The 16,191-nt window shown below is 43.0% G+C and overlaps 1 protein-coding gene across 5 annotated transcripts in view; it reads right to left on the reverse strand.

Moving 5' to 3' along the window:
• Positions 1 to 11,121, reverse strand: part of LOC126502580 (carboxylesterase 1C-like) — a 54,237-nt gene extending 43,116 nt beyond the window's left edge. Inside the window, exons 1-7 of one of the 5 annotated variants that reach the window (XM_050143722.1) lie at positions 10,823 to 11,080; positions 10,284 to 10,488; positions 7,615 to 7,759; positions 5,617 to 5,750; positions 4,277 to 4,430; positions 2,073 to 2,177; positions 815 to 919 (exon numbers count right to left, since the gene is read on the reverse strand). In XM_050143722.1, the coding sequence (XP_049999679.1) occupies positions 815 to 919; positions 2,073 to 2,177; positions 4,277 to 4,430; positions 5,617 to 5,750; positions 7,615 to 7,759; positions 10,284 to 10,488; positions 10,823 to 10,874 (900 nt within the window). In that variant the 5' untranslated portion in view covers positions 10,875 to 11,080. Of the gene's footprint in view, positions 1 to 814; positions 920 to 2,072; positions 2,178 to 4,276; positions 4,431 to 5,616; positions 5,751 to 7,614; positions 7,760 to 10,283; positions 10,492 to 10,822 lie in introns of all 5 variants that reach the window. The other 4 variants (XM_050143721.1, XM_050143723.1, XM_050143719.1 and 1 more) reach the window with 4 other exon arrangements.
• Positions 11,122 to 16,191: the final 5,070 nt, after the last annotated feature.

The raw sequence follows: 16,191 nt of genomic DNA on the forward strand, positions 1-16,191 counted from the left end.
AGTAAGAGGATCAGGGAGCTTGCTGTGAGATAGTATATCATAGTAATGCAAGAAGATACACTCATTGAATCTCACTAACATGATTGTCCAAACATGGGCTCGACAAAGACTATACCCACAGACTCAGCAAAGTGGATGACAAAATCCTATGAGGGCTAAACACTACTTGCCACCGAGGAAAGCTGGGAGCAGGAGAGGTGGTCTTCTACAGGAACAGTATGCCAAGTTGTTGAACAGTTAAAAATGCCAGCCTAGAAACCATACATGGAAGTAAAACATATGGACTAAGGAAGTTATATTAGGAATATATATATGTGTATATATACATATATAAATGTATTTATATGCACATATACATTCATTAACAAATGATAAAGAAAAGGCAATGAGGAATATGAATGAGGAGGAGCATATAGGAGGATTTGAAGAGAGAAAAGGAAGGGAAAATATAATTATATTAAACTCAAATGTAACTCTGATGTTTATATACCTGATTCAGGTTACTAGTTATGTTTTCAGGAATCTGGAATGCCTTATTGAATAAAGAATGTGACAAGAACGTTTGAAAAGCTAGTTTAGAAGATTTCCATGCAATTCTTCACCATGGAATATATTATTAGACTATATTGACCTTTTGACATTTTATGTGTTTTATAATAAGAAATAAACTTCCCAGTTTGGATGAGGAGGCTGACACTCTATCTGAGAGCTGAGAAATTCTACTCTTAGAATTTATCCAGGACAAGAACAACAGAATAGATGGAAGATAGGTCCAAGGACTCAGAATGGAGGCAACTGGAACAGACACATGTACCAAATTCAGTGCGATCTCCAAGAGCTCATTCTCTGTCTTCTGGCGCAGGCAGTGAACCATGACAGCTGAGGTGGTGGTTTTACACCCAGAAACAGTGGCAATTAGCTGAAAAAGACCACAGGCAATAGCAGAGGTCAAGAGCAATGATTATATCCTCCATCTATGTAGACTGTGAATTCTAGACTGTACCCAATCTTCTTCTTCTTCTTGTCCTCCTTGTCTTCTTCCTTCTTTTTCTCCCTCTCCCATTGACTCCCTCTTGTTTCCTTTCATTCACCTATTTATTTTTGTTTGTTTTTGTGATAGGGTCTCACTAAGTATCCCTGACTGGCTCAGGACTTAGAATATAGACAAGGGTGACCTCAGTTTTGGCTCACTGCTTCTACTGCAGCTTCCCCAGGTACTTGAATTATAGTCATGCATCATCATATTTGGCTTGCACACCCAGTCTCTTACTGTTAGAGACAGTTTGTAACATCTATAAATCAACAGTTCTCAACTTGTTGATTGTACCATTTGGGTCAATTTGTAGCAATGAAAATACATCCTGCACATCAGATATTTACATTATGATTCACATCAGTAGTAAAATTAGTGTTATGAAGTAGCAATGAAAATAATTTCATGCCTGAGAGGGGTCACCACAACATGAAGAGCTATATTAAAGGGTTGCAGTATTAGGAGGGCTAAGAGTCATTGCTCTAAATTACCAGATGTAGATAGTGGATCCCACAGAATATTGCCTTTATTACTAATTGGAAGAATGACATGTCCTGTTTACATAATCAATATTTGTACCCCATGTACAAATAATGGGTACAGAGTCCAGGCCAAGTACCATGTACACACACACACACACACACACACACACACACACACACACACACACACACTGGCATAATGTTCTTTAACTTGAATGCCTCTAAGGGGCAATTAGAAATAAAGGATAACTTTGACTGGTTTTAAATACTACCTCTTCCACTCACTAAATAGTTGCTCTCAGATGAGCTACAGAAACTCTTCCTGTTTCTTTTTCTGGGCAGAATCACAAGGCATCTGAGTAACACGACTCACATAAAGGGACTTCAGAACTCGCAGGATGTGTCTTAGCTGTGAGCCCCAAACAGCCCTTCTGCCAAGCCATTCTGCCTGTTAGAACTGTTTGCTTTCCTAAGCCGCATCTCACAGCCAGAAAGGTCAGTGAGGACCCAAGCTAAGCTCAGAAAAGGGTGCAGGAGTTGTCTAGGGTAGAACCTACTTCAGTCACAGACCGGGTGTTCTTTTTGACCAGGCCTTCAGTGAGGGCCACGCCACTCTCAGAAATGGCTCTGTGGAAGAGGTTCTTGGCCAGAGGAGACAGCACCTGACGGGGGAGAGGAGATTTTATGTTCACAAGATGGGTGTCATGGTTAACATCAAATTGAAAACAGATCCAGAATCACTGAGAGATAAACCTCTAAGCAAAGCTGTAAGGGAACTTCTATAGCAGGTAGAAATAGAAGTTGGAAGCCGCATCACAACGGCAGCAGTGTTCTGTGCCCTGTATCTAGCAGTCTGCGCAATCTCTGGGCTTCTGTTTACATGGGAGTGCTGACTCACTGGGTCATCAGCTCCTGCCAAAGGCAACAGGGAAGAAAAACAAACTATAACTAAGTCCCAGATGCTTGACCAAAGCCAAAGGGGATTGCCCCGTCTGCCTCTCACACACACTTGTCATGGTTCGGTGCAAGTTTCTGCGGATGAATTCTGCTGTACTTGGAGAGATACCACACTTGTTTGATTTCCTAACCCATGCTGAAAGACATGGCTTTGAAGATCTGAGTCCCCAGTGAGCTATGCCTTTGCATTCACTTCTGATCTGCATCCTCTCGATGGATTCTATGTGACCAGTCACCTCAGCTGTTGCCGTCATGACTTCCCTGCTGTGATAACTGCACCCTTAAACTCTGAGTCAAAAGACACTCTTCCTTAAGCTGCTTTTGTTAAGCATTTTGTCACAGCAAAGAGAAAAGTAACTAATACTATGAATTATGACACTCTCACCTTTTAGGATCCCCTCTACTTTCTCCTCTTTCCTGATCACGCACGTGGTAACCCTGGACGTGACTGCATCTCACCTGTCCTAGCCCAATTCCCTGGCAGATCTTTGTTTAGACATGTCCCCAAGAGCAGCTCTGCCTGATGTGACTGGAGTTCAGAGTTAGAATCCGAATCGAATGGAAACATGCTAAAAGTACCTATCAGGAGAAGTCCAACCTTCTGGAAAGACAATGACAACATAAAGCTTGGCAATACCTGACCATACAAACTTCTCTCTGTTGTCCAGAATTATCCTAAGACTAAAGATCGAGGAAGCCTGTGAGAATTCCTCAGGAAGCTCGTGCATTTTTCACGTGGTAAAAAATGGAATTACTCCAAGGTATCATTATCATAAAATTCAGTAGTTAGGACTTATTCTTACAATGCAATATTGTGAATTAGAGAAAGGTAGTAATGGGGAAGAGGGCTTACCATTAAGGAAATTGTTTGTGTTGTGTTATATAGAGATAAAAAAATAAAAGAGATTGAAGATGGAGGATAGATAAATGCATGCATGATAAAGAGATAAAAAGAATGATATATATCATCTATTATACACATATGTATATAACTGTATACACAGTTTTAGGAAAAGACTGAAAAAATAATGTGATAGTCTCTCAGTATGTCATTATGGATGATTTTACTCTTCATTGGGCATTTTAGAGATTTCTTTTTCCTTTACTTTAAAAATTCTTCCTTGAAAATTCAAGTATGAAACCAGTGCTAGTTCCATTGCTGAATTCTCCTCAACTTTGTGGAAGCTAAGGTTTCTTACAGCTGCCAGAACATCCTGCAGTTTCCCTCATTGTTCCTATGGCTCAATTCCATGCACCAGTAAGACCCTTCACACTCCCAATCTATGCCTGCATCCTCTTCTCTAGTCTTCCCCATTGAGGAAGATTCATATCTTCAATCCCTCACATCCCTGAGATAGCCTGTGCTGCCTTCTTAACCTCAAGGAAAGTCCCAGTCTAACCTTTGGCTTTGAATTTCCTTAATTCATAGATGTGGCTTCAACTCAAGCAAGGAGTCTTAGTTCAGCACATTGCTCCGCTCCTCCTATTTGTAGTCAGTTCCTATCACTGCATCCCAGGGGAGACCTAATGTTAAAATTATTAGGAAAGAGAAAGGTATCCATCAAGTGAGAATAGAAGCTGGAGATCTTTATGGCTCCAGGACAAAAAAAAAATCAAATAGTAAGCTTATGAGCAAAAGAGAGTTAACTACATCTGAAGCTATCCACCATCTGATGCTGTGCAAGAGTCAACCTGAACATACGTATTGGATGCAAACTTTTATGCTAGACTGATTGCTTTGCAAAAGGTCCCCATAATGGATATATCAAACCCTAGTAAGAGATCTGATGCCAACAATACTTACAAGAACAGAGACACTGATACCTCCTGCTGACTCTCCAAAGATGGTCACAGAGCCTGGGTTCCCTCCAAAATTTGCAATGTTATCCTGGACCCAGCGTAGTGCAGCCACCTGATCCAAGTGACCCCAGTTCCCAGGGCTGTGTTCATCACCTGTGCTGCAAGATGACAGGGTGTAATGGGGGAGGGGTACAGATGCCATGGCAGGGCTCTCAAGAGCTAGGAAGGCCTGGGGAGGTTCAATTAACTTTTCAAAATCAGGCTGGATGCTGCAACTTTGACATGGGTAACTTTACTAGGCTTTCATCTCTATAGCATTGCTTTATGTGGGGCTCCACACACATCTTCTAGCAACTATGTGCTGCACTGAGCTTCCATGATGCATCCAGCATTGCCCTAATATCTATAGTATATCCCATTACAAGACAGACAAAATCTCCGACTATGTACAACTCATACCACAGAGCTGAATCAAATAGACAAGAAGGGAGAATGCCAGCTGATGAAGAAAGACATTGTGGCCAGTGTGGGGCTGTAGGGTGGTGTTTCAACTGAAAAACCTACCTGAAGCAGTAGCGTTGTGAAAGAGGAAGAAAGGAGTACATGGGTCTCATCAGTAATTGCAAAAGGAATTTTAGCTAGGAGAAGCAGCAGATACAGAAGCCCAGACTATGGGAATAGATGTGTGAATGTAAGAAGCATGAGATGAAGGTCGATCGGAGACTTTGCAGGATCTTCCTTATCATTGTGAATGGTGACCACTGTGCAGAGACATGGTAGGACCCTGTCATTGTCTCACAGAACACTCAGACCACTGGTTGAAGCAGCTATTGTGTTCAAGCTACAGATTTAGAATCACCACTGATTATCAAAACTATACATGTCAGAGACATCGGGCTTTGGTTATGGTGATAGTGAAAGATAATAGTGGCTGCACAGTCCAGTGCTTGGTTCTGATCTCGACAATGACAGTCAGTATGAGCAGTGAAATAATCTGAAAAGATGAAGCCAAGTGCACGGTGATTATGTCATTGTGTACCACCCCAAGAGGGATCTCTGTAGCCTTCTTAGAACTTTGTTTGGTGTCCCAGGGGTGGTGTGTGTGTGAAAAGTAGCCAGACTGTCTCTAATCACTCATAACTTCCCTTTTCATGTGATCTCTTCTGCATGCAAAAAACTGATTTCTGTTCTCCTTATGTTGCTTTTCTGGCCAAGGGCTCACTCACATTATAGGTCTTCTCCCCAGTATTGGGCTTGGACTCTCCCAAACTGTTTTCAGCTTCAGTATTCGTTTGTTAATAGAAAGCAAAGGCTAATATGCAAAGAGGAAATCTATTATCTTACCTGAGTAATCCCCAAATACCAAGGCGATATTGAATCGTTACCACCACGACGTCCTCATGGGCAGAGAGAGCTAGTCCATCGTACGGTGATGCTCCACCAATCATCAGTCCACCTCCATGAATCCACACCATCACCTGGACAACAACACAGCCACACAAGCAGTACATCGAAGACTGGAGAAGACTGCCAAGTTCATCTTAATTGGTTGCCTGTATCTAGGCTGGGGCTCCAGTTCATTGCTGAGATTAAGAAAATGACTTAACATTTAATCTTTTCAAAGGGAAAGCCGGGATTTATGCTCAGACGTTGTGGTTTCAGAACCTGTCATCATAGCTATTGGTATATCTCCTGTTATCATGATCTCAAGTCCCCGTTACCTCCTGTTGGATCCCTGCAACCTCCAAAAGAGATGGAATCATGGGTATCTAAGTGAGAAGGCTGAGTCCAAGGTGGTGTCTTGAGGAGGTTGTGATATATCTATGTAGAGCAGTTGGAATGGCATTCAAAGCATAGCTGTGTGTGAATGGCCTAAATATTTCCTTTCTCTGACTTCATTTGACAGTTTAGGCACCTGAACCTTTTGGTCCCCGTGGGGTTAAGGAAAACCTCCGAAGGTTTTACCTCAATGGCCCTACCCAGGTTCTACCACTTCTTATTCCAACAATCGTTGTTGGCTTCCTGATAAAGGATCTCAAAAGTCCAAGGATTAGCGGAACTGATAACCATTACTGACTCCTCCCAGAATGTCAGGAACAGAGATGCAAGTTCTCAGTGTGCACAAAGTCATTGCAGGCTCAGACCAACCTCAGGCATCCGTGGCTGTTCACACTTTACAGATGAGGAACCTGAGGCAGAGAGAGGATTGTTGGCTACCCCAAGGTCACGCAGCCATGAAGATCATGGTAGGCAGAGCTTAAACCAAGTAGAGAATCAGCAACATCCTGGGTCCCTTTCCAGTGAGAAGGCCGGATATGGGTGCCTCCTGGGATGCTCACTAAGAGATGCTGTGAAGAATGGTATTGCGGAGACTTTCCCCTATCTCTCTATGACTGCTAGTCACAGGTAACATCGAATCTTAGCATTTGTATCTACAACTCCCCAATCCTGGGTTTCATGAAGAGGGCTTCTGGGAATTGTGTTGGGTGCTGACCTGTTACAACCCAGGGATTATCTTTTCCAGAAAACTCTCTCCCAACCTTGTGACTGGTATATTGCAACCTTGCACTGTGTTTCTATGTGAAAGGCAGACTCACTTTGCCATTAAACTCTGTCAAAGATAGCTAGACATGATTGGGGGAAGGGGAGGGAAATGGGAGGCGGCGGTGGGGAAGAGACAGAAATCTTTAATAAATAAATAAAAAAAAGATAGCTAGACATGGAAATGGTCTACAATAAAACCCCAGGCTGCTGTCTTCAGGCAGGAAACACGTTTATAAGATTGGCTTAGCATCCTCTCTCCCTACTCCTCGGGACAGAAGAGATTTTCATCTGGCAATGAAAGTTGTTACAGGTGACCTGCGTACAAAGCCACCACACATCTCCCCTGAGACTCCATCTAAGAGCACACACGTAATAACCAGGAGACCCAAGCTTGCGAGCATCCCTTTCATGTCCTCTTTTTCCCATCAGGACCTGAGTTTCTCCACCTGCATCATGCTGGGTTTTTCACTTTTCCCCCAAGGTTCTTCCAAACTGTAACTATTTTGGAAATCATGACTTAATAAGCCACAGGGATAATCCTCTCTGAGATAAGATTAGCCATTCTTTTCCTTCCATCCTTTGGTGACTTGGGAAAGCACATGTCAACTGTAGAGTGATCTCTACCTATGTCTGACATCACCAGGAAATCAGGTGCAGGTGTAAACCTGAAGGAAGCTTTGCAGCCTGAGTCACTCCCTGCCTGTGTGCCCTTGACCGCTGCCGCCTTCATCCCCTTCTAATCCCAGGAAGGTCTACACGCTCACACTGAAAGTCTGGATCAATGGTCCTGGCACTTACAGGCAATCGGATGTTTTTTCTCAAGTCGGCAGGGGTGTATATATTCAGGTAGAGACAGTCTTCGGAAAACTTGAGAGGAATGCTCTCCTTCCTGTTGGTGAAGAGCTCTGAGAGCACCTGCCCTCCAACTGCATCTTGGGAGCACCTGGAGGGGAGCGAACATCTCAGAGTCTATCAGACAGACTGTGCATGTCATCTGGGCCTGGCCACACACTGAGAGGTTTGAGCCTAGAAAAGACGCTCCTGTTACTTTATTGGAGTCATTGCCATTGATGAGAGGTGGCAACCATGGTTACCCTAGAGTCTCTCAGTCCTATGAAGGGAACACACTTGGTACCTCACTTCTCCCTGGAGATTATGGGATGCTCTGGACCAAGGAGAAAAGTGATTATATGGTGGCCTGCCCTAGAAGATATCCCTTCCTTTGGTGCCTGGACAGATCTTTGATCTCCTGGGCTTTGTATGGTGGTCTCTAGTTGACCATGTTCCTCTCAGAAGATGTCCATCCACCAAGACAAGCAGCTGCAATGACAGGCAGCTTTTGAAGGTTGAGGTGGGGCAAGGCATCTTTGTGGGAGAACCTCAGGCTAACTGAATTCTTGTCTGGTCTCAGACATGCTGTGCTGGGTGACCTCAGGTGAATTCTTTTTTCTGTTCTGGCCCCTAGCTTCCAGGTCCAGGTGGGGTGAGTGAAGTTTCTGAAGATCTTGCTGCCTCACCTGCCAAGGTTCAACATCCTCTTAATTCAACAACCACTATTGGCTTCTTGATAAAGGGTCTTAAAAAGAACAATGCAGCATGGGATTGACCGCAGTTACTGAGTCCTCGCAGAGTATCAGGAACAGATTCAATTTCTCCATGCTTATGAAGCCATTTCAGAGTCAGTTCAGCCTCAAGCACCTATTATTATTTATTTCTTTATTATAAATTTATTATTATTCTTTTATTAATGTTAATAAATATTACTATGTACAGGCAAGTAATTGAAGGCACAGGAAGGACTGACAACTGTCCCAAGGACACATAACGAGGATGATCCTATTAGGTAGCACTTATACTTCATATAGGTTATCAGAAACATTCTGGGTCCCTTTGCAATGAGAAGGCTGGATGCCCCCATCCTTGTTGTGCAGGAGTGAGGCTGTGCATCTCACACAAACTGCAGAATGAGAACAGCTGGGACACCTACACCTCTATTCAGGGTAATGTTCCTTACGTCACTGAGAGTTAGTGCACAATATTCATAAAAGTATAAATTCAAATGTCAAAGGAGGAAACATGAGTGCGTGTTCACTAATGTTTAGAAAATGTACTATAAAGATAAAGATTTTAATTATTATTGTTATGTCTCAGTTTGTTTACTCAATGCACACAGAAAAATTTCACCAAGTAAGCCATGGCATGGGTAAGGAATGGAGGTTTCTATGTTTGCAAAGGGAGAACTCTACGGAGTCTGGTGGTTTCTAGAGACAAAACTACCTAAAATTCATATTTTTAATAGGATTGTTACTTTTGGAAACTTATCCTAAAATATTCATGATTATGCGTAATGGTTTAGCTAGTGAGAATTCATCAAATTTTATTTATAGTTAAGAAAACCAAAGTACTTTAATGAGCCTATATGGAAGATAGGGTAAATAAATAATGCTTCAGTACCCAATTAGGCACAGCTAGTAAGTATTCAGCTGCTATATATATTGTCTGAAAGGATACAGATGCTTATGGACGTGTCGCGCTATCACCCAAACTCACTGTACTGTGATCTCTGTTTAAAGCAGGATATACGCAGACAAAAGACTGGGAAGCGTGATCTCAGCTGCTAACAGCAGTTCTCTCTGAGCTGTTGAACTGCACGACTTTAACTTTCCTTCACTTCTGTGTATCTCCCTACTTTTTGTAATATTTGTGTCTTGTTTTGCAAACATACTATAAGCATAGCTAATACTATTGTAGAAGGAAAGTACAGAATGCTAAGAAGACAGCCAGGGATACTGGAAATCTCCAAAGGCACCTTGTTGGAGACACAAATGCTGTCTGAACTGACTTGTATGAAGTTCCCTGTGGTGGCTTCGAGGCCATCTGTAATTCCTGGGCGTGTTCACTCGGGTGTAAGGGTGATGTTACACACCCTTGGTGATTGCTTAGTTTGTGAGTACACAGATAGGTGGACCTGGGTGTGAGAACGGCAGCCACATTCACTGTTTTCCTCACCCACAAGTCCACACCCACCTCACTCCTGAGCAATGCCAAGGTTCAAATTAGGTGCATATGGCTTCTTCTAGGCCTGATCGATTACTGTTTTCCAAACCATTTAGTATATTCTAGTATATTATGTATCTGATGTACTAATCCACAAGTTTTTCATTTTCTTTTTTCGCTAATAGGATAAAAGTTTTCTAAGGTATGCATCTTTTTTTTTTTCTCCTAAAGTTTCTGAAAATTCAGAACATACCTTACTCACCACAGGTTCTGAGCAAGTTATGTGCCAAATAAAAGGCTTGGGAAATTATGAAAGTTACTTAGTAACTAGATCATTTTTGAGGAGGACAGTATTCTTAGGTGCAACAGTAACTGTTGCTAACAGAACTAGTCCGAGGATTGCCTTGAAACCATCCTGGAGCACCCGAGATAGACGTCCCCCTGAAATTGGTCCTACTCCAGAGGCTTACATAGGAGGGTAGGAGGTGGCATTCTTCACGAAGCTCCAGGGCTCTGCAGGCTGTGGTGGGGCAAACCTCAGGGATCCAAGAGGGGGCTTGGCAAAGGGGACTCCCAGGAAGACAGCCACAGGCTGTGCGAATCCTTCTAAGCTGACATACTTCCCCAGGACTTTGCCATGAACAGTGTTCACCACGGGTGGTGAGGATGGGTGCCCTGCTGGACAAGAAAATATGAGGGCACATCAGAGGGGGAGATAAAACCAATATTGATGGTTGGTTTATCACTTTTAGACTGTGTCATTGAAACATCCAAGGTCCCATTTCATTCTTACATGATAAATATTACATTACATATGATAAAGAAAAATATCTTTGTCTAAGGTCAACTGAAAAGTAAACTCATTGGAGGCATAAAAGTATCCAGTCTAAGCCACTACAGCAAGACAGTAACGGCGCCATTTTGTGCTTGCCCACTATACATGCTCACCCACTTTGTCCCACAGATTTCCCAACATGCACCTCAATATGTATAATCCAGAAGAACTTACCCCAAACTGTGCAAACAGCAAGAGAAGTCCAGACCAGGGCACAGAGCCACATGGCGGAAGGACAAGAACTCTGGAGGCAGGGAGGTGCCTGTTGCTCAAAGAGAAAGTATTGTTCCTTTCTCTTTCCTGTAGGCCTGCCTCTAGCCCAGCTAGCACAAATATATAAATCTGTTCCTCCTCCAAAGAACTTTCTGTGTGTGTTCTGATTTCCAAGCCACACCCACTAAGAGTTTGCCCTTCTTTATCTAGAGTCCAGGACTCTCAGTTTACAGGTAGCTAAGAACTCAGGCAACAACTTCTTTTTTTTTTTATTGAAAAAATTTCCGCCTCCCATTTTCCTCCCCCTCCTCCCGCCCCTCTCCCCCTACTCCTCTCCCTCTCCCTCTCCAGTCCAAAGAGCAGTCAGGGTTCCCTGCCCTGTGGAAAGTCCAAGGTCCTCCCCCCTCCATCCTGGTCTAGGAAGGTGACCATCCAAACTGGCTAGGCTCCCACAAAGCCAGAACATGAAGTAGGATCAAAACCCCGTGCCATTGTCCTTGGCTTCTCATCAGCCCTCATTGTTTGCCATGTTCAGAGAGTCCGGTTTTATCCCATGCGTTTTCAGTCACAGTCCAGCTGGCCTTGGTGAGCTCCCAATAGATCAGCCCCACTGTCTCAGTGGGTGGGTGCACCCCTCGTGGTCCTGACTTCCTTGCTCATGTTTTCCCTCCTGCTCCTCATTGGGACCTTGGGAGCTCAGTCCGGTGCTCCAGTGTGGGTCTCTGTCTCCATCTCCATCCATCGCCAGATGAAGGTTCTATGGTGATATGCAAGATATTCATCAGTATGGCTATAGGATAGGGTCATTTCAGGTTCCCTATCCTCAGCTGCCCAAGGAACTAACTGGGGACATTGCCCTGGGCACCTGGGAGACACTCTAGGTTCAAGTCTCTTGCCAACGCGAAGGTGGCTCCCTTAACTAAGATATGTGCTTCCCTGCTCCCCTATCCAACCTTCCTTTATCCCAATCATCCCATTTCCCCAAGTTCCCCCATTCTCCCCTTCTCACGTTTCTCTCCCCATCTCCCCTTACCCCCATCCCACCCCACCCCCAAGATCCCAATTTTTAAGCAACAACTTCTTATGTAAGCATTTCTAACTGTAACACTCGAACTACAGCACAACTTGAACTTCCCAGGACAGTCACTAGGCAGCAGATGTCTGCAGAGTTGCTCAGCTGGGAAATTAGCACAACCCCAGCTTCTTTAGACTGCTGTTTCCTAGCAGCTATGCTCTCAATTTTGGAAGGTATCTAATCTCGCTCTTTTTTTTTAATTGAGTTTTATTGAGCCCTACATTTTTCTCTGCTCCCTTCCCTGCCTCTCCCTTCCCCTTCAACCTTCTCCCAAGGTCCCCATGCTCCCAATTTACTCAGGAGATCTTGTCTTTTTCTACGTCCCATGTAGAATAGATCTATGTATGTCTCTCTTAGGGTCCTCATTGTTGTCTAGGTTCTCTGGGATTGCGCTAATCTCACTCTTAAGGAAGAGCCAGTTTCCAGGGGGCGGAGTCCATGATGGCAGAGCAGAAGCCTGGTAATGAGCAGGATGGTTGGAACTTGAGCAGCTGAGAGTTCGTAAGCTAGAATGCGAGCTGGAAGCAGAGAAATGATGGGAATCTCTGCATTGTCAAAGCCTCCGAGTGAGACATTTCCCCTAACAAGGCTGCGTCCCCTAAAAACCTTCAAATTGCACCACCAACCAGGGATAAAGTGTTCAAATGCCAGAATCTATGGGAACATTTTTCATGCAAACCACTACAATGTTTTTACAGTCAATAAACTCCATTGACCACGGTATTTTACACTAAGCACCCATCTATGCATTTATTTATGAATTCTTTCTTTCTGTAAGATTTTATTTATTTTTATTTTATGTATAAGAGTGTTTGCCTGCATGTATGTCTATGCACCACATGCCTGTATTGGTCACAGAGGCTAGAAGAGAGCATCAGGACATCTGGAAATGGAATTTATCCTTGTGAATCAACATGTGGATTGTGAAAACTGAATAGTGTCCTTTAGAAAAGTAACCATTTCTCTTAAATGCTGAGCCAATTCTGTAGCCCTTATCTGTGAATTCTTTAAAATTTCCAAAATGTTTGCCATTTATAGACACAGGAATGCTCCCAAGAGGAGAGAGCAAAAGAGAGAGTGTGAATATGCACAGTTTGATTTCTGATTGAATAACAGCCTGTTTCTGTTCTCATCCGCAGGGGCCCAGGAGCCTTGGAGAGAAGCTTGTGTCTCTACTACAGTGCTGCCCTCTGCTGGACATTTGGAAATTTTGTGGTGAAGAGTGGTGTGATTAGAAAGCTTTGTAGGACTCTGTTTAAGGAATCAGGTCAAGCACATTTTGGGGAACTCGAAAGGGCAATCTCGGATGTAGAGAATGGTATCTGGAGTGGGAACAGGAGTAGTAAATAAAATAAGACTTAAAAAGGAAAAGGAATTAAACTGCATGTGGATGGAGAGGTTGGCTCAGTGGTTAAGAGTCAGACCTCTACTGCTCTTCCACAGGGTCTAAGTTCTACACCCAGCACCTATGTGGGGCAACTCACAACTACATGTTACTCTAGCTCCAGGGAATCTGACACCCTCTTTCTGCCTCCAAGGGCACTCGCGCATGTGCACGACACACACACACACACACACACACACACACACACACACACACACACACCGGTCAAAACTAAAAATTTTAAAAGGTCAGAGTCAAGTTGTTTATTTATAAGAACACGGCAACACCTTTTAGGTTTTCTAATGACGACAAAGCAGAAGTGACTGTAAGGTGCTATGTGCAGACTCTTTAGGAAAACAAAATGGTGGTCAGATCCTCCATCAGTCTCTCACTCTGAGGCAGCAAGTAGTGCAGGTGTTCGTGCACAAAAGTGTTCTCACAAGAGTTGAGGAAACCCAGGGCACACAGGCAGAGGGCTTGCTTTTAGTATATGAGAAAACACCCTGAAGAAGGCAGGTAGAGGATATGCAACCAAACCCAAGCACCCCAGAGTCCAGAGAGTCACCTGTCACTCAGGAAGGCGGAGACACCTAAATCTAGCCCTTAAGCTTGAAACAGTGTGCTTTTCCAACCCACAGGAAATCCTAGCAGACATCTAGGAAGAGGATAGACACAAACCTTGCACTCCTGAGGGCAGTGACTTAGCCTACCGTAGTGTGAAGGCTGAGTGGGGCTGTTTTCAGACAAACAGAAGTGAGAGGCCATGGCTCCACTAAGCTTATGACCTAAAACCTTCTAAGGAAAATTTCAGCTGAAATAAAGATATGTTAAGGAGTAAGAATAAAATGCAAACATGGACGGAAATAAAAGAGATGGCTCAGAAACTGTTACAAAAACAAACCCAAAAGTTCTAGTCCTATAAATTTTATGTATAAACTATTCACATATTTACTATAAGAACTAAAAGCAAATTAATTGAAACAGTATCTTCTTTCTTATGGCAAGCAAAAATATAAGTTGATAAATCAAGAATTCAAACTGTTTGGAATAATAGAGTATAGTGAGAAATTTTTATGAATGTGTTTCTACTTCACTTTTATCTGCTCTTTACTATCAACTTTATATTACTCCAAAAGATATGGATATAATCAAAATCTGCATTAGTAGCCCTCAAAGTAGCCACAAAAGCAGACTCTACAGTAGATGAACTCTGAGTAAGTAGTGAGGAATCAGATACTATGGGTAAAATGGCACATGGTCCAACACTTCAGGCAGCACGCCCTTCCTCTGAGTTCCTAGTTATTCCTAGTGCTCTCTGACATCACCACCCCACACAAGCTGTACTCAAACCCATGTCAAGGCCTGCTTTCTTGGAGCCAAACTCAAAATGCGTTGTGGGCATCTGTGACTCTGTTACTGGCTGTCTACAAATTAAGGGTTGTCATGTTTTCCTGCTGAGTTGGCCTTTTGCTATTACTAATGGTCCCACCTTTTCCTAAACTGTATTAGTTTACCAACATTAATGTTGACACTGGATTTTCCTTTTGAGTTTCGGTTGTGACTGGTACCCTCCTTTTACTTTAACTTATTTAGACCTCAGTGTATTTGTATTTACATTGCTTTAGAAGCATCACTGATGCGCACACAATGCACACACATCCGTGCTTCACAGGTACTTAAAGTAGTTTTTTTTTTAACATGTGTTTTTGAGCTTTGTTTGTGAGGTGCAGGGCAGGCCTTGTAAGCAGGTCCAACATGTCTTAGGAAGGGACACTGGCCAGAGTGCTCTTGTGGTTAAGGAGGGAGAGTTTGCATGTTTTGCTGGCACCAAAGTAAGAACCTGTCTCAGTCACTGACTTTTCTAGAGAAGTGGGAAGGGGATTAAAGAGTAGGGAGATTAAAGCCATAAGCAGTCAAGTATCCAAAGTGGAGTCAGACTCATTAGATGTTACATCACTGGGTGACAAGAGACTAACGGAACACTATTTGGAACAGCCTTGACATTTCCCAATTCTTAGATAACAAAAGACTTAATTTCTTCAGTTGTATAATTATGCTGTTGTTTATAATTTTGAAAATCCATCATTACGCTAATCTAACTGACTTAGTTGTTTTCTCATCTTTCCAAAACCTTCGTCATACTCTAGAAATAGCACATGACCTCTCTCCAGCATGGCCTCCCTTAGATCTAGGGATATCTCTCTTTGGATGGACTGTCTAGCTGATTCATCACCACTGACTTCATGGTCAAGAGCATCATAATTCATGATGGCATAAGCCCATTTATTAATATGTTTTCTCCATATGGTTCCTCCCAGCCTGCTGTGGTAGAGGCCACTGGATATATCATCACTACGCTTGAAAGCATGTTAAACACACACACAAGCTCATAAAAATATATTACAGAAGTGGCACCGAATAGACCCCACAAAGGATGCATATGAGTATGGAAGGTGCGAGAAGAAGATAAAGTTATACTTCAAATAGGAATGCTGGGGCCACATGACTCAGACTTTTTCAGACTTCCCTTGCTCTGTGCAGATGCTCTTGTGAACATAGAAGTCCCACAAATGTTGTTCTGGGCATTACATGTGCACATTAGCAAATAAGTTAACCCACAAATGCAGCATCTATAACTGCAGATATTTATAAATATTTGAAATGAGATATTTAAAACAATATTTTAAATAACATTATATGTATGCATATATCTGTCAAATGTGTGTGGATGTCCATGGAGGCCTGAAGAGGCTATGGGATTCCTTGGAGCTGAAGTTAGATGGTTATGAGCTGCCCAATGTGAGTGCTAAGAACTGAACTCAGGTTTTCTGAATGAGAAGCAAGCTTTCTTAATGGCTGAGCCATCTGAAA

Source organism: Alexandromys fortis, unplaced genomic scaffold, assembly GCF_014885135.2.
Source record: "Alexandromys fortis isolate MF-2015 unplaced genomic scaffold, M_Fortis_MF-2015_v1.1 scaffold_1, whole genome shotgun sequence".
In the NCBI taxonomy this organism is placed as follows: Eukaryota; Metazoa; Chordata; class Mammalia; order Rodentia; family Cricetidae; genus Alexandromys; species Alexandromys fortis.